The 25485-nt window shown below is 49.8% G+C and overlaps 1 protein-coding gene across 1 annotated transcript in view; it reads left to right on the forward strand.

The window, feature by feature from the left end:
• Positions 1-17150, forward strand: part of LHX4 (LIM homeobox 4) — a 44141-nt gene extending 26991 nt beyond the window's left edge. Inside the window, exons 3-6 of the mRNA XM_004424974.2 lie at positions 6908-7110; positions 12648-12802; positions 13196-13367; positions 15558-17150. Coding sequence (XP_004425031.1) covers positions 6908-7110; positions 12648-12802; positions 13196-13367; positions 15558-15952 — 925 coding nt within the window. The 3' untranslated portion in view covers positions 15953-17150. The remainder of the gene's footprint in view (positions 1-6907; positions 7111-12647; positions 12803-13195; positions 13368-15557) is intronic.
• The last annotated feature ends 8335 nt before the right edge of the window (positions 17151-25485 follow it).

The raw sequence follows: 25485 nt of genomic DNA on the forward strand, positions 1-25485 counted from the left end.
TGAGATGGTCTGGCGTTTGAGGGGAGAGCTGTAGAAAATGCAGGCGTGAGCCTTGTGGTTATCTGGGGAAAGAGCACTCAAAGCCGAAGCAGCAGTGCAGGGCCCGAGGAGCCAGTGCGGCTGGGGTGAGTGGAATGGGCAGAGGGGCAGGAGAGGAGGCTAGAAGGTAATGGGGCCGAATGGTGTGGGGTCTTGTAGGCCATTTACTCGGAGTGAGAGGGGAGCCACTGGAAGGTTTCGAGCAGGGGAGTGAGATGGTCTGGCTCAGGATCTCTGTGGCTACTGTGTGCAGAACAGACTGGGCAAAGGCTGAAGCCAGGAGACCTGTTACGAGGCAGTTGTGGGTGAGCAGTGATGGTGGCGTGAACTAGGGAGGCAGTGGTGGAGATGGGGAGAAGTGGGCCAACTTGGGTAGAGCCAAGAGGATTGCGGACAGATCAGATGGGGGTGTCCCGAGCAATTGGAAGGACGAAATCCCCATTCTCTGAGATGAGGAAGATCACGGGGAGAGCAGATTCTGGGGAATATCGGGAGTTTGGTTTTGGACATCTGAGTAGAGAGGCTGAGGAGGCAGTGGGATACACCAGTGTGGGGTTAGGGGAGAGGTCTGGGCAGCGGACGGGAGTGAAATCCCCGGGGGGTGGAGTAGATGGAGAAGAGGTGTGGGAGATGGAGGAGAGGCTGCCAGCGGGGAGGAGCAGAGCCAGGAGAGCTGGTCCAAGTGAGCTCAGGGTTCCGAGGAGGAGGGAGAGAGCCATCAGGGGAGATGAGACCTGACCTCTGGACTTGTCAACGCAGGGGGCACGGTGACCTTGTCCAGTGCAGTCTGGGTTCATCGGCAGGCAGCACCCTGATTGGAATGTGTATTATTAGTCAGAGTTCTCCAGAGAAACAGAACCAACAGGATGTGTGTGTGTGATTAGAGATGTGTGCGTGTCTCTAAATAAAGAGATTTATTATAAGGATTGGCTCACGTGATTTTGAAGGCTGAGAAGCCCCAAGATCTGCAGTCAGCAAGTGGGAGACCCAGGAGAGCTGAGAGCCTGAGTTCTAGTCCAAAGCCAGCAGGCTGGAGACCCAAGAAGAGCCGATGTTTCAGTTCGAGTTTAAAGGCAGGAAAAGACCAACGTGGCAGCTCAAGGCGGTCAGGCAGGAAGAGTTCCCCCTTAATTGTGGGAGCAGCAGCCTTTTTGTTCTATTCAGTCTTTCAGCTGATAGGACGAGGACCATCCACATCGGGGAGGGCAATCTGCTTTACTCAGTCCACCGATTCACATGTTAATCTCATCCAAAATCACCCTCACAGATACACTCAGAATAATGTTTGACCAAATATCTGGGCACCCTGTGGCCCAGTCAAGTTGACACATAAAATTAACCATCAGAATGGATTCAGGAGAAGAATGGGAGCAGAGGCATTAGAGACCCTGCGTATAGACCTCTCTTTTGAGGAGTTTTGCTCTAAAGGGAGTAGCGAAATAGGTGTTAGATGAAGGGAAATGCGAGGTCAAGAGAGGGTTTTTTTTAAGTGGCAGAAATAATAGCATGCTTGTATGCCGCTGGGTAGGATCTAGTAGAGAGGGAAAAATTAATGATGCAGGAGGCAAAGGGGGCAGTTGCTGGAAGGATGATCTTATTAGGCAAGAAGGAATGGCCTCTGTACGCAGGTGGGCAGTCGGCCTTGAGCAGGAGCATGGACGGTTCAGCTGCAGGAAGCGGAGAGAAGCGGGGGCAGGTGGGTGGATGGGATAGCGCGAGTGCATGGCAGGTCTTCTGAGAGCTTCTCTTAGGAAACAGGAAGCCGGCATGAGCTGAGACTGAGGATGCGGGGCTTGAGAGAGAGACGGTATCTGGGAGGGTGGGGGAGTGAATGGACCAGGGAGGTGAATTGTGGTTTCCCAGGCCCTCGCGAGGTCAGGATCATAAATATAAAGTGAGCCCAGTGAGCGAGGTGGCATGTCCCCTCAGCTCTGTTCAGACACCCGGTGCTGGGTGGAGAAGGCGGAAGGTTGAGAGCTGAGAGCCGGCCAGGATTGCGGGCATGTGCAAGGGAGGGATCAGTAAGATGAACCATGGAGTCTTTGCTGGGTAAGGAGGGAAGCGCGGCCACAAGGGAGTGAGGGATGTGAAAAGGATTAACTGGTCCCGGCCGTGCTGCGGAATCGTGGGAGTCAGGGAGCTGCAGGGAGCCAGCTGGCAGGACAGGAGGTGGTGGTCAGACAGTGGGATGGTGGGAAGTTATTCCTGGAGGAGCTGCAGTTCCTGGTAACAAGGTCTGGGGTAGACCGAGGGAGTGAGTGGCTGAGGAAGGGTGGAAGCCATGACCTTCGGGAGAAGAGGGCAAAGGATTGAGAGGGCGAGGGCAGGAAGGACTGTCTGTGTGGATATTGAAGTCACCACGAATTGTGGCGGGAGGGGCAGCGAGAGTGATGGTGAGCCAGGAGCTAACCTCGCCAAGGGGTGGGGGTAGTGTTGGGGGGCACTGACTGCCCCAGGAGGGTGGGGAGGGATGGTCCAAGGGCTGGTGGTGAGGGGTAAGTGAGATTAGGTGAGCACAGGGGGACTCAGTAGGGCTTGGTGAATGGGAGCTGCTTTATGAGTAGTGTTTTGGTGACCAGAATATTGTACTTGGCCTGATTGTAGGACCAAACTTAAAATCAGGCGTGTGCCAGAACATCAGTGATATAGGATTTATGTGTAACTGTTTCTAGAAGGTGTGGTGCCTGCAGGGCCTGCCTGTTTCCCTCTTTCTGCAGGATCCGGAAACCCCCAAGTTTGTCCCTGCGCTCGAGAGTGGTCCTGCCAGGCCTGTCAAGAGCAGCAGGGGTGGACAGATAAACAGGCGGACGGGAGCTCAGGCTGAGCACTGGAGCAGAGGGTGAGACAGAGGACACAGGCCTGGCCCCATTCCCGGGGAGAGGGGCAGCCCCTGAATGTCAGCTGTGATGTCTGGCGTGTTTCCCCGGCCGGCAGGCCCAGGCCTCTCACAGCTGACCTGGCTGGAGGAGCGAGGAAGGTGGTGAGCAGGGTCGGTCGGAGTGTTGGGGTGGACATCCCTGCGGTGAAGGCTCTCAGGGCAGCCCCTGTGTTGCAGGGCGGGGAGCCTCCTGCTCAGTGGCTCAGAGTAGCTGGGGATGCGTGAGGGGGACAGGGCCCCTCTACCTGAGCTCCATGCTAGGGTAGGGGCACCACAGCTGGCTTCTCAGTGGAGGTTTACTGCCTTACTGCCCGCCGTGTGCCAGCTGTGTTGGCAGAAGCACCGAGTGCCAACTCTGGTTCTCTCACTTGTTGCCTGTGTGAGCTGTGGCTGGCGCCTCACCAGCCTGAGCCTCAGTTTCCCATCTGTTAGAAGGTGTCATAACACCCACCTTTCAGGTTGGGCACTCAGGAGACATCTGTGGAATGAGTGTGCTGATGACAGCAAAGTGGGCTGGGAAGTTTCTTGTTTCAGTAAACTGCGGGCCTCATCTCAACCGGGTTCAATTCCCTTCTTAGAAAAACTTTCAACAGGAGCTGCTGTTATTTTATGTTGAGTGTCTGACTGCTGTTCGTGCATTCATTCATTCATGCATTCATTCACTCACTCATTCGGTGGGTCTCTGTTGCTTACCTGCTGCGTGCTGGGCTGGGATGAGAGAATTGCCAGTGATGTTGGTCTGAGGAGGAAAGTAATGTAAGCCATTAGCAAGTCTTCCCTTGCATTTTCTTTGTCGTTTGGATCGGCTCCAGCTGCTTTCCCTGGGGAAACCAGCTGTCCCTGGAGGCCTGGCCAGGCAGGGCTGACCAGAGAGATCGTCCTTCTGGTGAGCGAGGCCAGTGCGGTTTGCACTCGAGTGGGCAGGGCACTGCACACAGTAGGCGCTCAGTGATGGGATGAAGGGGGTACTGCCTGGAAAATCCCTCGGGAGCCTCTTCCTTGGCAGGTGTCCAGCTCTGCCCCCACCCCCAGCATCCTTCAAATTTGGTCAGATTGGTTAGACTATTGCGTCTCTGTGTAGCAGCCAAATTCACAGTTTTACCTCGTTCTGGACCAGGGAATTTTAACCATGTCCGTCTCATTATTGTCTGTCACAGAACAAGTCGTGTGGCCTATGCAGGCCGTGGCTTTCTCATCGGTGACTTTGGCTGGTCTAAAATCAGGAAACTCGGAGACAGTGTCTTCATCGCATACACACCCACACAGGACAGCACCTTATTCCCAGTCCACTGGCTCTGACCAGAAGTAGGCGTAGGGTTGCCCCTCGTGGCCATGCTGGGGGAGCCCTGTGGGCCAAGGGGGTGCACACAGTCCCCTCAGCGAGGGTCCCGTTGGCTATGCTCCAGGGGAGAAAGGTAGTAAGGAGCAACCTCTACTTACCATCGGTATAAATCCCACAATCAGGAAAATTGCTTCAATTGCTAAAAAACGCTGGTGGGAAAGTCCATTTATTTTTCATTTTTCTTGTGCACTTGCCACCCTTGTGCATGAATCACTGTCGGTATGTAGATTAAATTTATACTCCCGTTATCCTTCATGTCTCTGGGGCTCTGGTGTCAACTGGGTTTCTGGTTACTGAAAGCCACTGTCTGCTTTTTAGTGGGGAGAGAGACGTGGCCCTCTCCATGGGCGAGGCTGCTGGAGGGTCTGTGTCCCGTTCTGGAGTCTCCCCTCAGCCCTCCTCCTCCCTCGGCCCTCTTCCTCACCCAGCTCCTCCTCCTGTCCCCGCCCCCCTGTTTTGGCCACAAGATAGGACTTGGTTTTTGGAAAACTCTAGTTCTTCTGGAGCTGCTTCTGCTCCAGCATTGGCAGTGATGGATTTGGACACTCTGGAGTTTTGGTGGTTCATTGGGGAGGGTTTGCAGTGAGCATGATGACGGCATTGTTTCATTTTGAACACCTGCTTTGTGAATTGGCCTGGACTGGATATAAAAAAAACTACATGCGTTTGAAAACACACTCTAGTAACACATATACAGGCTTCCTTTCTCTTTGTCCCCCAGACACACACACACACTCGCAGGATAGAGCTGAGTGCCTGCCTGCCTCTTTAATACAGGTGACGTGGTTAGACAGCAGTTGTGAAAGAAGCCTGGTTCTCACTTGTGTTCTGGGAGGTACGGAACTGTCTAGGACTGACAGTATACTTTGTTCTCCATCCTTGGTTTTAGCTGTCTCTGTACACAGCCTCTAAAAGCGTGGTTCTTTATTCATTGATATATTTATTCAACGAATGTTACCTTTACTTTTGTGAGTCCTGGACCCCTTTGAAAATCTGATGAAAGCCTTGGCCCCTCCTGATGCACCATTTTGGACGACTCGGGGGTGGTTTACAGAGCCCATCCTGAGCCCCACAGAACCAAGAGGTCTTTCAGGAGTTCACATGTCTGGGGTCCTTCCAAGCCAAATGCCTCAGCCCCTCACACCCAGCACCCTTCTCAGATCTCACCTCAGAAGAGCAGTCCGCTGCACCACATTCCTGGATCTTTTGGGGTTACCCATCTGAACCTAGAGGCTCCCCACTTCTCTCTGTGACACCGTGTCCCCGGGAGGGGGGACTTCTGAACCGCAGCTGCCCCGCCTGCTGCAGGCCCCTGAAGCCCCCCAGCAGGTATCATTACTGCATAAGAGCCCCATCATTCTGCATTAATCTGGGATTCATCATGATAGCCATGACCATAATTAATTTATTTGGTATTAATGTGGATGAAATATGTACTGTCCTTTCAGGGGAAATCAGGCTGCCTATAAGCATTAGTTAAAAGGACCATTAAAATCAAACCTTCTCCAGATCCATTAGGCGAAGTCTTTCATCCTGAAGAAGATAAAGTTCTGCTGTGTGAAATGTCATGAATAATTAGGTTGATTGCTGTTTTAAACTCTGCCCCTGCCTCCCCAACCCCTCCCGCCTCCCTCCGGAAGCAGGGAAGGCTCACCTGCAGTGGAGCACCCCCCTTCATCGCCCACGTCTACACTGGCCACGAATTCCCCTCTGGCCGCTGCGGCCACTGGTGTGGCTCTATGTCTATGGCCAGAATGGGAAAAGGGGCTTAAATGACCCCACTGGGCCATATTTTCAATGTGTCTACTTCTCCTCCCTTCCCAGCCTTGGCCCGGGGTGGCAGCAGCCACCTTCCTCTTGCCTTGGTGCTGGTCCAGAAAGGTGTAGACCAGGGAGAGGTCAGAAGCAGCATTTTTCAAAGTGAGGTCTGCAGAGTCCCTGCCCCGAACGGCACAGGGGCATGAAAATGCAGATTCCTGGGTCCACTCAAAGACCACCACATCTCTGCGGCTGTGCATGGGAAGGGGGATGGAGGCTGGCACTGGGGGCTTTGTTGTGTGCTGGATGGAGGGGAGAAACAGGAGAGAGAAGCCCTCAAGAGAGCCCCGCTCTGCTGCCAAAGTGTGATTTTTCCAGAGCTCTGGCATGGACACTGGCACGTGCTGTCTCCCAGTCACTTGGACGACTCCTGTGGGAGCATGTGAGGAGGGGTTTTGCTGGAAGCTTATGCACTCAGCCCATGGGCACGCACAGTCGCCCTGTGGGGCTGGTCCTCTAGGCCTCACGATAAACTTGAAGGAACCAGGAGGTGGAGGGCGAAGCAGCCTGCTCACAGGGACTTAGAAACTCCTACGGCCCCCGGCGAGTTGATGGAGTGTTCATCGGCAACTTGGAGCCCTGGGTTGTCAGCCTCGGAAAAGGCCCTGGAGGCTCTAGTTCTGATCCAGCCCCTTCATTTTGTGGTTTAAGAGCCCAGGGCACAAAGCATGAGGCCAGTTGGAGGCAGAGGGGACCAGATGGTAAGCCCTGGGTGGCCCAGGAGTTGATGCCACGGACACCCTGGAGTGGCGAGGTAGGACAGGGGCCGATGGGAAGTGGGGGAAGCCAGGCACCCCCTGTGCTCTAATCCTTTCCTGCTGCCCTGACAGGCGCTTCGGCACAAAATGCACGGCCTGCCAGCAGGGCATCCCCCCGACCCAGGTGGTCCGCAAGGCGCAGGACTTTGTCTACCACCTGCACTGCTTCGCCTGCATCATCTGCAGCCGGCAGCTGGCCACGGGGGACGAGTTCTACCTCATGGAGGACGGCCGGCTGGTGTGCAAGGAGGACTACGAGACGGCCAAGCAGAACGGTAAGCAGCGCTGCCCTGCAGGTCCCTCCTCCAGGCCTTTGTCCAGGCCAGGCCCTCTGCCTGAGGGGTCCTGCCTGAGTCCGAGCTGCCTGCCTCCTCCGAGAAGCGTTCCCAGATCTCTGTGGGGAGGGTTAATTCTCAGCACCCCCATTAATCAGGTTATGGTTCCTGAGAGCACGCCTGCTCCCACACGCTCAGGAGCAGCCAGGGACCTTGTGCTCATCACTGTGGTGGCACCTTGCCTGGGATGGGGCTGGGAGGGTGCTCTGTCTACAGTGGACAGTGCACAGGGTTGCCCCTTAGTCTTGTATATCGGGGTGCACATTTACCTCAGCACCCTTGCTCCTCAAAGGCCTCCGTCAGTGAGAGCCCTGGCACTGGCCTGAGCTACCCTTGGAACAGTCAGCGGTATTTTAGTGAACTGTGTTCTGTTTCCCCCCCAGACTGCGGACTTCTCGAGGGCAGGGACTTAGGGGTGATGACTCCTTGTGTCTCCCGAAGCCGCTGATGCAGGAGCAAGTGCTTAGCCAGTCTCCTGATTCAGGGAGACTCCAACTTAACCATGTGACTCCCCACCCACCTGGCCACGCTTCCCCCAACCCCTCAGGGCCACCGTCCACACTCTGCAGCAGCAGCTCACGGCACAGGCTGAGGCTGATGTCAGGCCCCAGCATGTAGCAGCCCCGCCTGGAAAACCTGCCTTCACAGGGGCAGCCCGGGCAGCAGCTGCGCCTGCCCTCCAATGCCACATTCTTGGGCAGCCCCGGGTCTTCCCAGGGCCTAGACAGGGCTCGGACCCCCCACTCCCCTGAGCTCCCCTCAGGAAGGCCAAGCCTGATCCCCCCCACTGCAGGCCCACCTCGGGCTCCTCACTCACAGCTGTGCCCGCAGGTGTATGCCCTCCACCCTGGCTCCAGATTTGGCATTTAGCCAAACTCGACCTGGGACTCCCAGATGCACATACTCACAAAACATCAGGATCGTTTGCCTTTGACTAGAATTTTTATCAGCTCAGGGTGTTACTGTGGAAGGTAGCTCTCACTGACAGCTCTGGGCTAGATGAAAAAAAAAGGCAACAATTTCATGTATCTCTTTCTAGATCTTTCCTGGGCCCACACACATGTTATATAGATCTGATCAATACATGGAGAAATTAGTCTTTTGCTAAATAAAGGCAGTTTAAAATGTGGGGTTTGTGGTGGTGAGGAGGCAGAGGTAATTCATAGGGGCCCTTCTGGTGTGGCAGCTGGAGCAAGCTTGGGGGGAGGTGGGAAGGATGGCGCTGCAGGGGCACCTGCGTCAGGGTCTTCCGCTCTCTCCTCCCACCACCCCCACAGCTCTGGCCTTTCAGGGTGGACAGGCCTTCCGTCTCTTTCCTCCTCTTTCCAGGGCCTCTGCAAGCCCATTCTCAGGCTCTTTGCCTTAATGTATTAATCTGCTCTGGTTCCTTAAAACTCACTCAATGCTGTTGCTTTGGAGTCAATCATGATGTCACAGAAGATTAGGGTGTCTTGTCAGGGATAAACCATCAAAGCGGATGGACTCAGAGATCCAAGCTCCCTTTGGAACTCTGATGCCCTTCACCAGAGATACTAGGAATGCATGACCTCCCCCAGGGCCCTCGGCAGCTTCTCATTGTCCGAGGCCTCGTTTAGACCCTGAACATTCGCGGCCTGGTGCCCACTGCTGCTGTGGATGGTTCAAGAGAAGTGGGAGACTAGCTGGGGAGGCAGGAATGACATAGTGGGGCGAACACTTTCATCGAGGATTATTTGCACCTCCAGATCTCCAGAGGACAATGGAAAGACACTGGGTTTGGCATCAGAGGCTGGTAGGCATCTCTGTTCGGCTACTCACTTACTTGAAGGTCCCCTCGCAAGTTGTGTAACTAGTGGAGCCTTGGCTTCTCAGCTCTCTATTCTCTCTGGGGGATAATAGCACTTGCCACATAGGGCTGCTTCCCGAGGTTTATACAGGATGACGCTTGTGGAATGGGATATTAAATGAGGGTGAGACCAGCGTGGAAGAGAAATGCAAACAGGGAGATGAGATCTGCTTTAGGTTTTCAAGTGGCTGAAGGTTACACACTATTTCTGATGTGTTCCTCCTGCTTCTGGCTGTCAGCAAGGCAGGGGCCCCTCCATCCTGTGAAATCTGAGTGATCATTGTTGTCTGCTATGGGACATTCCGCTCTTTCTTATGTTTTAATTCCTCCTTGCTAATCCAAACCCTCTTTCAGGCTTACAGTTCCCTCCCTTGTGCTCCACAAAGGATCCAGTATCAGCTATTTGTACCTTGGTGTGAATGATTTTGTTCATCTGTTACATCTCCCTGAATATTTGCATTTTCAATATAATGAGGTTGCATTTTAGGCCAGGGACAAGTGCTAGGAGACCTTGCATAATTCAAAACTAACATATTTTAAGACTAATTTTCCCATAGGAATTAATATAAAAAGTGTAGGGGGGATGTATTCTGGGAGCACATAAATCCATAAGCTGTGAAGTGTATCTTTGCCTTAACGTTACTTTTTATTTTCTCAGCACTATCTCTAATACCGCGCAGAAGGCTCTCTCCTAAATTAACAGCCCAGGGTATCATGGTCTTGCTTGGCCTTCCTCGTAGTGTTTTATCACATTTAACTTCCGTACCAAAGTTATTGATTTTTGGGTACATTTTTCAGCACGAGCACTGCCACCGCTACTTAATGAATACTTGGATGACATTGTTATAGGATATAAAAAAGATTTTAAATTATAATAACAGCGAATGTTAAAATAACAGCATAATAGTCCCCATAATCTCAAGAAGGAAGTCCTGTGCACATAGACAGCAGTGCGGAACCAGCGGGCCACCAACCCAGGATGACAGGGGCATTTCCCAGTGGCGCTACCATCTGGCCGTGATGAAAACAATTTCTAATTCACTAGGCCAGTCTCTTTTGAAATTAAGCAATTCTGGATGAATTAAACTTTTTTTGGTGTTTCATTATTCCAAATTTTATATATAAAGACTGTATAGATATCTTAAAAGTGCAGTATTTCGTATTTGCATCAAATGCAGTCATGCTGTAATCTCTATAAATATGGCCTGAAGGGACTAATTCCTTGTAACAGAATTTAAAGTAAAGAACGTTGGAGGTTTTCCTCAGTATCTGCCACGGCGGCCCTGGAATCCTTCCACTTTGGGTCCAAGACTCCAGGGAGGGAATTGGGTGGCGGGGGTTTGAGGATGATGGTGGCTCTCCTGGAGAAGAAAACAGCCCAAGGAGAAGCGAAGACTTGGGCCTCATCCACCTTCCGCTGTGTGCGTGGCTGTAGTGTGGACTTGGGCTGCACACGACTTAATTCCTACAACATGCTGCCCCCCTGGGCAGGTGGTGTTGCCCAGGCTTCAGAGGGGGAGGTAACCTGCTCATGTCACTCACTCAAGAATGTTGAACTCAGGTCTTCTGACTCCAAGAAAAGCCTTTCAGAATTGTCCTGAGGGTTGTATGCATGTAAAGCTCTTCGATCAACCCCAGGCACATAGTAGGCACTTAATAAGGATTGGCTATTATTATTGCTGTTCCTCAGAGAGGGTTTTCTTGAATGGAAAGGAACGAGAAAAGAAAGGGAGGAAGGTAGGAATGTAGCAGAGACACTTTAAAGGACACACATGAAGGACCCCAGAGAACCGGGAGAGCCGGGGCCGCAGTTGTTGTCTTGAGTCCTGGTGACCACAGGGGTCGGAGAATGCAGAGGACGGAAGTCTGAGTGCCGGGAGAGGACGTGAACTACTGACACCTGGCTGTGTGCTCCTGAACCGCCCAGGTGCCTCTCCCTGTGCCTGACTTTGGCTAAGAATAAACTAATCTTTGACTAACAACAACTTGAAGCTTGTCTGCTCAGAATCCACTGAAGACTGTTGACCAGGCAGTATGTTGTCCTGAACACTCTTCAGTGTTTTTCAAAAAATTTTGACTGGGGCTGGCCCCGTGGCTTGGTGGTTAAGTGCACACGCTCTGCTACTGGCAGCCCGGGTTCGGATCCCAGGCACGCACCAATGCACCGCTTCTCTGGCCATGCTGAGGCCGCGTCCCACATACAGCAACTAGAAGGATGTGCAGCTATAACATACAGCTATCTACTGGGGCTTTGGGTAGAAAAAGGGAAAAAAAAAGGAGGAGGATTGGCAATAGATGTTAGCTCAGGGCTGGTCTCCCTCAGCAAAAAAGAGGAGGATTGGCATGGATGTTAGCTCAGGGCTGATCTTCCTCACACACACACACAAAATTTTTGACTATGATCTACAGTAAGAAACTCATTTTACGTTTCAGCTCAGCACACATATTCATACCTTGAGCACTCAACAAGTTTCATGAAACAATACTTGCCTTCATCTATCCCATCCCGTCACATCCCATCCCATCATCCCTCCCATCCCACCCCTCCCACCTCATCCCATCCCATCTCATCCCATCCCATCCCATCCCTCCTATCCCATCCCTTCTATCCCATCCCTCCCATCCCATCCCATCCCATCCCTCCCATCCCATCCCATCCCATCCCTCCCATCCCATCCCTCCCACCTCATCCCATCCCATCCCTCCCACCTCATCCCATCCCATCCCTCCCAACTCATCCCATCCCATCCCACCCCATCCCATCCCATTCCTCCCATCCCATCCCATCTCATCCCATCCCATCCCAACCCTCCAATCCCATCCCATTCCTCCCATCCCACCCCATCCCATCTCATCCCATCTCATCCCATCCCATCCCATCCTATCCCATCCCATCCCATCCCATCCCATCATCCCTCCCATTCCATCCATCTGGTCCCATCCCATCTATCCCATCTCATCCCATCCCATACCATCATCCCTCCTATCCCATCCCCTCCCATCCATCCCATCCCATCCCATCCCATTCATCTTATTTCCTCTTTCAGTTTTTGATCCACTAAATTGACCTTACAACCCACTAGTGGGTTCTGACCCATAATTTATGAACATTGCTTAGACGACCAGTGAATGCGCAAGTCACCCCTACTCTGAGTCCAGTGAGGTTGTGGCAAAGGCAATGAGGCCATGGGTGGGACCTGGGGAAATGGGAAGCTCCTGATGGGAGGAGGGGCAGGGGCGGCTGGGGCTGCCCAGAGCACAGACTTCATCCTGGCTCATTCACCTTCACAGCCCTGGTAGTAACTCACGAGGGTGTCCAACCAGAGTGTTTGTCATGACAGGGAAATGCGTGGAACTGTACACCTTCAGTCTGATGAAAGCCCTGTGTGGCTGGGCTGGCAGGGGACGGGGAGAGGCAGGGAGAGGCTGGGAGTTGAGGGAAGGAGGGGGACAGTTGTCCTCACCTTTCAGTGACTCGAGAAGGCCTGTAGTATGGGAGTGGGCTCCACGGGGGTGGGGACCACTCCCCTCTGACGTCCCCCATTCCTCGCCACTGCTCTGCCCATAGTGGGCAAGATTACATGAGGAAACGAGGACAAGACTCAGCTGCTTCAGATAGGCCAAACCCAGTAAGAAGCGGTTCTCATTGCAGATGACTCAGAGGCCGGAGCTAAGCGGCCCCGGACCACCATCACAGCGAAGCAGCTGGAGACGTTAAAGAATGCCTACAAGAACTCCCCCAAGCCCGCCCGGCACGTGCGGGAGCAGCTTTCCTCAGAGACAGGCCTGGACATGAGGGTTGTACAGGTGAGACACCAGCTACCCTGGCCCCCAGGCCTCCTTTGCTGGCTGGGGTCCTGGGCCCAGGCCACTCCTGACAGGCCTGGGGCAGGGCAGGGATGGAGGGTGTCCTGGGCCTGTCAGTGCCTCCGTGCCCTCCACACGAGGGAGGCTTAGGGAACAGTAAGCAGTGTCACGGAGCCCCTTGGAGAGCTGGGCTCAGGGCCATGACCCTGGGAATTTGCCAGAATCGGAGACAGATTTCTGAGGCCCAAGCAGAGGGAGTGGTGGGCACGTCACACTCCTGGCCCTGAACTCTGCTGAGGCTTCAGTCGCTGTCTCCAGCCTCCTGTCTCGGGGACCCTGGGGCTTTGGGTTGGTGGTGGACACCCCGAGTGTGTCCCTGTGCTTGTGTGGCAGGTTTGGTTTCAGAACAGAAGGGCCAAGGAGAAGCGCCTGAAGAAGGACGCGGGGCGGCATCGCTGGGGACAGTTCTATAAGAGCGTCAAGAGGAGCCGGGGAGGCAGCAAGCAGGAGAAGGAGAGCTCTGCCGAGGACTGTGGGGTTAGTGACAGTGAGCTGAGCTTCCGAGGTGAGCAGGGCTGGAGGGGCGAGGCCGAGGCCTTAGGAAAGGCCCCTGGGAAACAGTAATCCTTGACACTCAGGAGGGATCTTTCTTGAGGCCTTGACAACTCCCTCCTGAACACAGGCTCTTCCCTGCGACTTGCAGTAAAGGATAGGGGAAATGGTAGTGACCCTTCAAGATGGGACAAGAAGTAGAGAGCAAGAGAGCTCTGCTGCTGAGACGTAGAAGCTGGGTTCCCTGGGACCGCGGGCCCCGAGGCCTCCCCTCCTCTCCTGCTGACTGGGGGCTCCCTCACCAGCCCTTGCAGCTGTGAACGGGTAGCTGTCTTAGCCTTGTGTCCCTGGCCCCTCTTTTGCATTTCTCCCCTTCGGAGGGGCACTGGTCTCCCTCCTGTGGTCCCCTAGAGTGACCCCTTTCTCCCCTTGTGGGTGGGGAGGACATGCTCGGCAGGCCCTTTGCCCTGGGAACTCAATACTGTGAGTGCACGCGAGGTGGGGACTGGGCTCATTTCTGAAATCCCTTCCCCCACCGCTCACTTCATCCTGTCCCCTGCACCTAAGCTTTGCGCATGTGCTACATTCAAATTTGTGCATCAGCAAAATTGCAAATTACTGCATGTTTTGGGTCTTCAGGTTGTTTGCAAATAGCCGTAACTGTTCTCCTTTATTGAGTCCTCAAATGTGGAAGGTCTTCTGTTGTGGAGGGGGGGAGGAAGAGTACTGAGCTGGGGGGAGGAAGAGTACTGAGCTGGGGGTCAGAAATCTGGTTTCCACTTGTGGCTCTGTCAAATCGATTCACTTCTCTTGAGCCTGTTTCCCCACCTATAAATGGGGAATAACCACATCCTTGCCCATCTCACAGTGTTGTTGTGGAGATCAATGAACACAACTGACTGTGGATGTGTTTGGGGAAAGATCAGCACATTTTTATTCTTGGAAGACATGACTGTCCCCACAGTGGCTCCCACAGAGGGCCCTGGGCATATGGGATGACAGCAATAGGCAAAAGGACAAATAAAGGCCATTTACAGTGACCCAAGCCTTCATCTTCCTGCCTCCTGTAAAAGGCATGAGCTCCCCTCCCCCCTCTGCATTTTCACGGGTGGAATGGGGAGCAGGCCTAGGGCAGGTTGTCAGCAGGGATAAGGTGTCTAGTCTGGGGAGGCCTTGATGCCCAGGCCCCGGTGGGAATAGAAAAGGAAGTTCGTGGGGCAGAGGATGGAACAAGCTGCCTGCCAGGAGCACGATGCCCTGAGAGGACTGTAGCTCAGCCTAGAGGTGTGCCCTGTGGGGCTCTGGGAAGGGCACAAGGGCCTTATGCTCATCTTCCAGGCCTTTTGGCAGTGTTGGGATAGCCACTTAATCTCATTTGAGCTGCTGAAATCCACATATGGAAGATACGGGATTGTTAAATCTTGTTTTGTAGCTCCTTTCTGTTGAGTGCAGGTGGGTCCCCAGGTTGACATATCATTGGTCTCTCCAGGTAATTATATAATCCTTTATTTCTTGAGAAACTGCTCACCTCTGTTGGAGAGATGAATTCTTCCTTGTGCAAAGATTCCATTAGATCCCCTTAATGAAACTCTTCAAGAAACCAGAAGGCCCATCTGCCTTAATCAAGTCAATACTTTGTCCCTAGTGAAGAGCTTATTCCATAGAGACAGACACCAAGTCCTTTGATATTGAACCGCTTTTCCAGGTAGACCAGAAGGATTGTGTACACAAGTCTAGAGTGGTCCTCAGCCGCCCTTACCATTCGGTCCTGCCTATCTCCCAACCAACTAAACCAAACACTTCTCAGCTTGAAAGCTTTCAGATTAAATCTTGTCAGTACATAGTCTCCATTTGTGATGTGGATAACATGTGACCCACCAAATCCCAGGCATTCACATTCCTCAGTATAGCCAGGGTATCGTAGTACACCAGCCACGTGGGACCAGCAAGCTCACCAAACATTTGTCCAGCCTTCTGGGACCTGGGCGTTTAGTCTTTGCAGGTATTCCTTCTGTTTTTCTCCTTGATGTGGGTCAGACTCTGGATGTCAGGATGCCATGTTGGTGTCTGACTCATACTTGGCAGCAAGGCAGCTGCCATCCTGGGGCTTCTTTCCTGGTCATGTGTATTCCTAGGTTGTGAAGAGCAGGGGACCACTGGAGTCCTGGCGGCTGACAATAAATCTCCCTTCTTTTGTCCACAGAAGATCAAATTCTCTCAGAACTTGGCCACACCAATAGGATTTATGGCAACGTGGGGGACGTTACAGGCGGACAGTTAATGAATGGGAGCTTCTCCATGGACGGGACAGGACAATCCTATCAGGACTTGAGGGATGGGAGCCCCTATGGAATCCCCCAATCTCCATCCTCCATATCGTCCCTGCCATCCCACGCTCCTTTGCTCAATGGGCTGGATTACACGGTGGACAGTAATTTGGGCATCATTGCACATGCAGGGCAGGGAGTAAGCCAAACACTGAGAGTCATGGCTGGGGGACCCACCTCTGACATCTCCACAGGAAGCAGTGTAGGCTATCCCGACTTTCCAACTAGCCCAGCCTCTTGGCTTGATGAAATGGATCATCCTCCTTTTTAAACATCTCTCCTTCCCAACCTACCAGTCCTTCTGGCTTGAGAGAATGTCTTCAAGGATCAAAAGAGACTTTCCTTTTAAGGATCAAAAGTGCACCAATGTGAATTTCCATTATTTTCAATGGAAGTCCTTTGCTGATCCATAGGAGGTCGCGAGACCGCATTAGGGCATTGTTTTCCCAGGGAAGTGGTGGGAGAGCAGCCTCCTCTTAGAACACAGCACAGGGGCGCAGAGCCTAGAGCGCTAGGGTGCTGGCTTGTTGGCTCCCTCCCCTGCCCTGCTTACAGGCTTTGGCTGCTCGGTGCTTGGTAACACGAGGTGACTGTCAGACCACCTTGGCCTTTGGGAACTCTGCTCTGACTGGTATGTCTCATGAGATGCCTCCCGAACACTGCTGTCGCCAGAACTGAGATTTCTGAAGTAGAGGCATCCCAGCCCTTGAGTATAACAAAAGTGATTTCTGGACCACCGTTATTGAACCCTAATTTTCAAAATAAAAAAGTCACTTATTAAAGGTCCGTGAAAACTTTGATGGCCAGTTTGATACTGAAAACATGCTCCCTCCTTTTTTTTTTTTTTCCTGTGGAAAGTAAGACTTCCTCCCTACCCAGAAATACAAGCCAGAGACTATCTGTCAGTTTTTGTTTTTAAGAAATCCCATCCATGTCACTGAATCCCTGATGGCAAGAAGTGGTTTTCATTGCAGGTGACTCTGAGGCTGGAGCTGAGTGGCCCTGGACCATCACAGCGACTGCCCAACGAGTCCCCCCAGTGCACAATGTGCCTTTTTAATTTGCTCGTATCATTTATTCCAGAAGACAGGCTGTGGGTTACAAAATGATCAAAGCTAAAATATGGAGAGAACAGAACGACAATCAGTGAAAATGTTTGTAGACACATTTGGATTCCAGACTTGCAGTCTCTTTAGCCGAATCAGCAGATACCAGTCTCCCAGCATTCCCCATCCTGTAGGGTGAAAGGATAGTGTGAGACTGTTTTGAGGGAGTTGGTTTAGATGAGTTTGTAGCCCACCTCCACCTGCAGCCAACCCTCCCCAGCCCTTTACAAATGAGAGCTTTCTCTGCTGTGCTAGCTTGCTCATTGGAGTATAGTCTTGGTCTCATCCAAGTACTAGCAATGCTTTTTTGCCTATCTTGGTTGGAAGGAATAATTTAGGGTGCAGCCCTAAAATTGTCCAAAGTGTTCCAAGTGGTCCTTGGGCTGCATCTCTCTGGGTTGCTGGCTAGACTCCTGCCAGGCCCTGTGGTGCTCCGGTCCTGCGCTCAGGACAGAGCTCTCCAGCCCTTAAAGGCAGTGCGGAGACTCTCGGCTTGCGGGTTTGTAACAGCACATCACCAAGCCCGAAAGGCCACCCCCTGCTTTATGAGCTGCCACCCCTGCGACAGACTGCACTTCTGTGGGAAATGCCATCGTGAATGGTGTTGTGACTCCCACTTTATGCACAACACACCTGTCCATCAGGAAGTGCTCCCTGTGCACACTGGAATTTAGCCAGGTGGAATTTGTTCCACTCCCCTGGAGAAACAGTGCTTTGCCTCTTCTGGCCTCCCATTCTCTTAGACAAGATCAGCAGAGTAGGAAAGGGTAACAAGGCACTGCCTTTCTTCATATGAAGTGATGGGGCCAAAGTCCCTATGGACCCTTCCTTCTGCGAATGGTTTGTCACCTTTTGAGGACTGAAAAGATTCATGCATGTGGTAGCAGCCTCTGGCTGCTGCATCTTTTGTAAACTCTTTTCCAGGACTAAACTAAGGTCACTTAAGCTTCTTTAAAATATCTAGTCAGCAAATTCCTGGGATCAGCCTTTGGACCATCTTTTCTCTGATCAATTTTGTAGTGTACCCTTATTTTTTGGTGTGCTGCAACTGTCATGATTTTTGCTTGGGGAGCCTGCAAATGTAGACTTTTTTCTCGAGGTTCCAGGTGTAGATGATGGTGTGTTAAGCCAATTCTGTACTATTGAGAATTCCTCAATAATGTGAACGTTGGGGGTGGGGATGGAGACACAAATGCAAGATAGCAAGCCACATGAAGGAAAGGAAAAAGGAACTGTCTTTTCTGAGGACAGTTTCTCAAACACACAGTTCTTAGCAGGCTGCTTACAATACACGGGAGAAAGACTGCTGGGCCATGAACCACTTAAAAACTGTCCACCCAGACCACTGACTCGGCTGGATTACTTGGCGTGGTATCTCATGGGATCTCGCAGGCACTCTGTAGTTTTGGTGAGTGTAGCGCCGGGAGAGCAGGCTCTCTAAAGGGGGTAACCCCTCTGTGTAGCACTATTTTTTAAGATGAATTGAAGTTGACCAGTTTTTGGTTTTGTATGCGAGTTATTCATGCTCACTCCCTGTTCAATGGTGGGAGAATAGGAGGCCTGCCTTATTCACACTAATAACAGAAGTGTCTTGAGGAACTCAGAGAGTGGTGCAGCTGATGTTGGTAGTAGCTTCTTTGGTTTGGAGGGATTGGCCGACTGGACGAGCTCTTGAGAGGGCACTGGCCAGAAAGCCAGCAGGGCTTGATTTAAGTTCCCCAGAGCCACCTCTTCAGAAAGCAGCAAAACAGCCACAACAGGTCTCCGATTTTAAGTGGATCTCCTTGCAAGTGGGGTTAGCATTATGGATGGGCCGGTGCCACCAATGAGCCACTGCATGCCAAGACTGTTCCTTGGCTCTTCTGTGGTGCAGAGATGGAGAAGAACAGAACATTACCGCGAGGTTCTCTTCCCGGCACTCCTCTCCTGCTCAGGAGTCTACTACTGAGGTATAAGGTGCTATACGGGAGCTGTTTTCTCCCTTGCTAAAACGACATGGATGAATTTTAAACATGAAATGAGACCTTCTAGAGGCATTTACAATATTTGGACCTGTCTTTGACTCCAAGAGAGCAATTAACAGCAACCGTTATCTGCAGTGCCTGGCTGATAGACCTTAGGGTAGGAGGCTGCTGAATCCGGGAGCAAATTAATAATAACTCCCGCAACCCCCCAAGATTCCAGTGGTAACTGGTATAAGCAAAAATGGGACCTGTGGGGCTGTGAAAGAATCTATATTTGCTGAAAAGTAATAAAACCTTGGAGGAAATACCAAATGCAGGGGCCAAGCTGGCCCACTGGGTAAATCACATTGTTGGGAAGCCTGGCTCCTTTTAGGGACTTGCTGTGCAACCTGAGGCAAACTCCTTTCTGTCTCTTTGCTTTCTCTTTCTTGCCTCATCTGATAGTTATGAATATAATGTAAAATGAAAATCAACTACCATATTGATAACATTATTCCTGCAAACTAATACAGTAAAACATCAGGGAAAGAGGACAACATTAAGACATAAGAAAAGCATTTGTCTTTAAAAGGTTTCTTTTTTTGCCCATGTAAAACATGAAATCTAATAAGATCACTGGGGGCCATTAGATCTTCATAATTAAGTTCACTTTGCAAGAAGTATGAAAAATCTGTAGAACAACAGACATGACCAACTCTGAAGTTCAAGCTGGTTATTTTGAAATAACTAACTGCCTCCTTGCAGGAGAGGCTTTCAGGCGTCAGCACGGCAAAAGCTGTGGGCTGTGTGACCGTGCGCTGTCTGGCACCCACACTCCCACACCACCCCCCACACGCCACTCCTGACAACTTGGTTATAACCATGGAAATAATGACCATACCACCTCAGCCAGCAGGGGCTGGAAGGCCTGAGGAGGCTCATTTTTAAACATTGCACTTTAAAAATTGGAAACGGTGAGATGAAGAAAAATTCAATTAAGCGGAAATGAGTTTTGTTTTATTGCCTGCTGCTGAAGGGCTCTGGGCATGCTGAAAGCTAAATCAGAAGCACATCACTGGCTCTCTCTTTCTGGGATTGGTCCATTGGCCCTTTTTGCAGTAGTTTCTCCAACTGGTCTAACACGGTGACTGGAGCCAAAAAGAGAGAGCACAGCAAAGTCATCCCCTCCACACCCGGCTTGGTAGGACCACATTGAAAGCACAGTTTCATGCTGCTAGCTCTGGTGAGGAGACAGCTGCAGGTCTGGGAGGGGCGCCAAGCATTCCTTTGCTTAGGGAGGCAGAGCACAGGTGGACAGAGAAGGGCACCCCACGCTCATCTGCGGCCCATCTAGAGACAAAAGCCATTTGTGCTTCCCCACTTGAGGACAGCATTCAGCGAAACACTAGGTTCAGGGCTGCAGGATCCCAGAAGCTGCTCCGAACTTGAATTCAGACCTTAAAGCCCCAGACCCCCTAAGCTCTGGATTGTGGCCCTCACCCTTCACAGTGTAAATTTTGTACAGTTAAAAAGAAAGGGTCTCATTTCCTGAAAAAAAAAGAAAAAGAAAAAAAAAGGACCCACCCATCCTTATTTATTGCCATGTGACTTTGGAACACAGAAGCTGGTGCGTTTGTTTGTATGTGCCTCCTGTGTGTTGGCATGAGATGTGTACGGTAAAACTATGTCAAATAAATATGCAAATTCTTTAGAGGCTGATGTGTCTTGCTTTTCATTTGGTTCTCTGGAATTTTTTTCTCTTGACATAAATAGAATAAGAGGCTGAGCTAACATGGGATCCTTTCATCATCAGAAGGAAACCCAAAACACAACTCTGAATGCCAGAACTACTTACAAGCATGAAAACCAGAGCTACTCAACCAAGGGTTGACTAGAGGAAGTGCTCTGATTTTTCTAACAGCAATTTTCTGGGGCTGAATCCTCTGCTCCAAGACTTAAGGAATGGGCAGTGAAAACCCTTTGACCACATCATTTTAGTTACTGTTTGTCCTGTTGCATTTTTAAAGTCCTTCACACTTATACAGTTCCCCCTAGAGAAAGTAAGTGCAAATATCCATATCTGGGTGAGAGGTGGACAGAAGGATAGAGACACCTCATCAGTCATCAGGGCTCCTGGACAAGCTTTTCTAGGAAAATCTCCATTCAGGATTTTCCTCTGCGGGAGGGTTTATCAGCACACAGGACCTGAAGTTTAGCTGGAATGGCAACAGCAATAGAGATTCTTTCATTAAAAAAAAAAAAATCAAAGTTGTAGCATATCTTTAGACCCGAGGTTCCATCTAGGAAAAACGAGAGTGCTTTTTCCATTAGTGATTAGCTTTGTTTGGTTGAAGAGAAGATCCAAACAGAGGTGCACTGTCCAAATTGTAGCTACTAGCCACAGGAGGCTATTTAAATTTAAGTTGATTAATATTAAATAAAACTACAAGTTTAGTTCCTACACTAGCCATATTTCAAGTGCTCAGTAGCTACATGTGGCTAGTGGCTACTGTATCGGGACACACCAGATATAAAACATTTCTCTCATTGCAGAAAGTTCTACAGTGTTGATAGACTGGCTAAGGAGAAAGGGCAGAGAAAACTCATTCATCACCTGTTTACTTGGTGAAGTATTCTGAGACTCCTTAGACAGTGGTGGCACCAACTTCTCTGCCATCATATTTGAGTGTGGCACTACACACAAGAATGACTTGCTTAGGTACAAAGCGGGGGGCTGGGCCTGTGAGTTCTCAGTCTAATGCTGCCACCATGTTGTTGTGACTCTGAGTCCTAGACCCACTTTTGCCCCATAGTCTACCCATTAAACAGGAAAGATACTACCTCCCTGCAGGATGTCTAGTGAGATTCTTGGAGGCTTCAGGGTCTTTTAGTGGAAACCCAAATCTCTGCTATCAAGGAAAGGGGTTGATGGTCATTTGCCATATGATCTCCTGTGGTCAATGTTTTACTAGGCTGAGAAAGGCAAAAGACTGTACTGGGTTAGGTACCAAGGAAGATGAAGACAAGAGCATCGAATGGGAGTGGGGTGTTGGTAGAGGAGCACAGGAGGTGCTGTACGTGAGGACTTTTTTTTTCTTCAGTAGCTCAGTCCCTGGGTGGTTGTTAGGGAAATTTGCAAAGTGGCTGTGAAGGGCTCTGTTGCTCCTAAATTTAATTACTCATGAGTATCCCTGAGGCACTAATAACGGGGCCTGAGAATTCTGGCAGTGTATGCACTTTACTCCATGTCTTTAGTCTTCCATTCTCAAACCCCTCATCACTAGCCTGTCTGTATAGTCTTTGCTGTCAGTACACAATCGTTTTGAGTGTATCAGTCTGACAATTCATTGGACCCTTTCCACTTTGTGCAGTGTACACAGCCCCCACCACAAAGCGAATCTAGTAACTTTTTGGAATTATAAAATGTGTTCTCGGCTCACAAAGGCAGGAGAAGATCTGGTCCTTTTTTTGGTTTCGTCACTAGAAACCAGCTCCCCAGCAGTGTGATTCTCTTTCTGACAGAGGCTTTTCAAAAGGACAGCTGCTTAAAGAATAAAGGAGAGAAATCACTGGCCAGAGAATAAGACAAACTCAGGAGAACAACTGGAGGCTCAGTAGTCAATGTTTTAGAGGAACACTTTCCTAGCTTTCTTTCTTTTTGGGCCAGGTCTCTTCTCAGCAAAAATCAGAAAAGGATAAAAAGAGACCAAAGGCAAGTCAGTGTGATGTAAATTTTAACCGATTGCCAAACTAGAAGTAAAATCGTAAGAGAGGTGATCTCAACGTATCGGAATGTATTTCCTTGGATTCGATATTTGAGACAGTTTAAAAATTGTCCTTTAGAGTCTAAGTGGAAAATTGCTGCATCCCTGTGCCACACCTCCTGAGAAGAATGCTAGTTCAACTTTATCATTTGGAACTCCTGGCGCCTTTCCTCGATCGTCCTCTGCCGGCTATGTGGGGGCGGTGAGCGATGGGGCTCGTTTGGGTCATGGCTGCCTCAGGGAAGTAAGCAATGGTGAGCCCCTGCTTCTGGGGAACTACTGTGAGCTAGGAGAGAGAAAAACACCAACATCTATAAAGTGGGGCCAAATCACTAGGAAGAGAGAACTTTTTATTATCATACTTCTAAAAGGAGTAATAAAAATAACCCACCCAAACTATTAAATAAAGCTCTTCTAAATGACAAGCTCCTGCCCTAGGAGAGTAATATCAAGCCTTTCAGAGAAGGTGGGCGTGGGCTTTTGCATGTAGCGTTTGTCTCTCTATGACTTTTTCATTCATTTTCTTCTCTCATTTTTGTCCAATGTGATTTCAGCATTTTCCTTTAGAACGCTTTCCTTTGGTGATTCTTCCTTTGGCCGTCTCCCCCGTTAAACACAAAAATTGAATTTAGGTATGTTATTAACTGGTATGTTATTCTGTAATTAAATGAACAAGTCACAGGCTGTCCCTGACAGGATGCACGTTTCCCTTCTCACGGGAGGGGCTCCTGGGAGAAAAAGGTTTCCAAATGACTCATTCATACTGCAGGTTGTTCAGCAGACCACTGAACTGGCCAGAACTTTCAAGGCTGACACAGGCTGAGCTGTCTCTGGAGCTGGGGGGTAGCTTTTAAAGATTTATCTTTCTCTCACTTGCTTGCCAACCCTGGATCAGGATCTCCTGTTGGTTGGGAGGAGTTTGGGGATTTTGGAAAGACTGGGAATTGCTTCATGAAAGATAAAATATAGGTCCAAAAAAGTGGTCTTGGCACACAGTTGGAGTTGGAAATAAGCAGTTTTTTTAAAAAAGGCCATTAAAATGGTAAATAGGTTTCAACAGATGGCTTCAGCACAGCAATGGAAAAGCCCAGGCAAGGACTTTGGGGTTAAATTTCCTATTTTAGTCACCTGGGACCAGCTTACTATTCCAGAAAAACAAACATCTATAAAGTTGACAGCTTCCTCCCCTTCTCTAAAGTGGAGCCCTTAAAGGTTGACTGCTCACTGGCCAGCTAATGGGTGGCTGCCTGCAGATAGTGGCCTAGGGAATTGAAAGTCACTTTTTCGACACCTGTCAAACTGCAGGCTTAAAGCTCACCCAGGCTAGAATGATACGATAACCAAGAACCTATATTACTGATGGGCTAGGACTTTTATACTCAATATGTGTGCTGGCTTTATTATGTTTTTAGAATCATTTTAACATTTAATGCTCCTCAATTAAAGTGATTTCCTGGAGTGGATGCCAAGCTTCGTTTAGAATGCGCATTAACCACTTTCTGTATCGGTAGTTAAAGGCACTGAGGGATTTAAACAGCAATCCACAAGTCTGTTCAGTCAAGGTTTGGTGGAATAAAGCAGATTATAAACAATAATATATGTCTTTCTCTTCTTTTTTTGGAAGGGTTCCAAACTCACAAACGGAGCTAAAGTGCTATAAACATATCCAGGACTAAGCTTTGGGTTCTACAAATGTACTCCGTGAAAGCCACGGGCAGTGGCGGTGCCACTTTTTATCCTGTGTGTGTATGTGTGCACGTACTTTAAAAGAGCTTTTTATTACACAAAGTGTCCATCAACTGAACTTACCTTCTCAATATTAAAATGGAAACTAGGATTGCTACACAAGTGAGAGGAAAAATAAATCCTGGCTGCAGTGCAGCTGATGAATTTGTTGCTGCTGCTAAGGCAGCCCATTGAAAGGCACCTCTCTTCCTTAATGCCCTCATGGTTCCTCATGCTCAGCCACAGCATTCAGTAGTTTTAGGTTCAAATGGTCATTTTCCCACCTACAAGAGCAATCCACACTGAGTGCCTACAGTTCCACCATGAGGCAAATGCATGTTATGGGGGCAGCTCCTTGGATGTTTCCCAACTGGTTTTTAACCTCAGTGTTCTATTGCAAACTCATGTTCATTCCTTTTACAACACGTAGGAAGAACATTAGCAAGGAAGAGTCGGTCTTGAGCATGCACCTTGTGAACATCCTGATTGGGTGTTTAGGGCTGGGAGGTTTTCTATTGCTGGAGGAAGGAATTCTGTCCTCAGAAGTGACTCTAGTACATGAATCCCAAAAGAAGAGAGAGTAAAAAATGTAAAATAATATCATTTATTTTATAACTGTGCCAAGAAAAAGTGATATAACGAAACAAAGGAAAGAAAATTTTGAAGAATTTATTATAAAAGTAAAAACAGTAAGAAATAAAAAGCCATAAACTCACAATAACTATGATGATCTATATGAGGATCAAGCCATTAAGTTCTGCTTTTCAGGGAGGAGCATGACAAGAATATTTCAAGGATAAGCGAATAAAGATGAGGTTAAATAGCTTTTCCAGTTCAATCCTTTAGTGTAATGCCAATTAATGCATATTTGAAGAATTGATCATACTTGGTGCATAATAAATGTTAGGTGATAAGGATAACAAGGGAGCTTTTTTTTTTTCTTCAGTCTGATAATCAGTATACTTCGACCCCAAATCTCTCTGATGAAGGAACTGTGAATGGTTACTGAAATAAAGATGCTCAGGGTAAAGCTCTAATAATGATCATAATGATTTTTCAAATCACATGATTACAAAAGACTGCATTGAAGGCTTTTTATGCTGTAAGGAGAACGTGCAATGTGTACGTATAACATGCATGAAGTGGCTTGATAATGCATCTCTGAGTGTGGCTGATTTTGTTTGCACTTCAGCTTGTCCTGATCACAGGGTGCAGGGAAACTTCTGGACTCGGTATCACAAAGCTTGGATCATCACCCTGATTCTG

Source organism: Ceratotherium simum, chromosome 2 (assembly GCF_057802395.1).
Source record: "Ceratotherium simum simum isolate JZ-2026a chromosome 2, ASM5780239v1, whole genome shotgun sequence".
In the NCBI taxonomy this organism is placed as follows: Eukaryota; Metazoa; Chordata; class Mammalia; order Perissodactyla; family Rhinocerotidae; genus Ceratotherium; species Ceratotherium simum.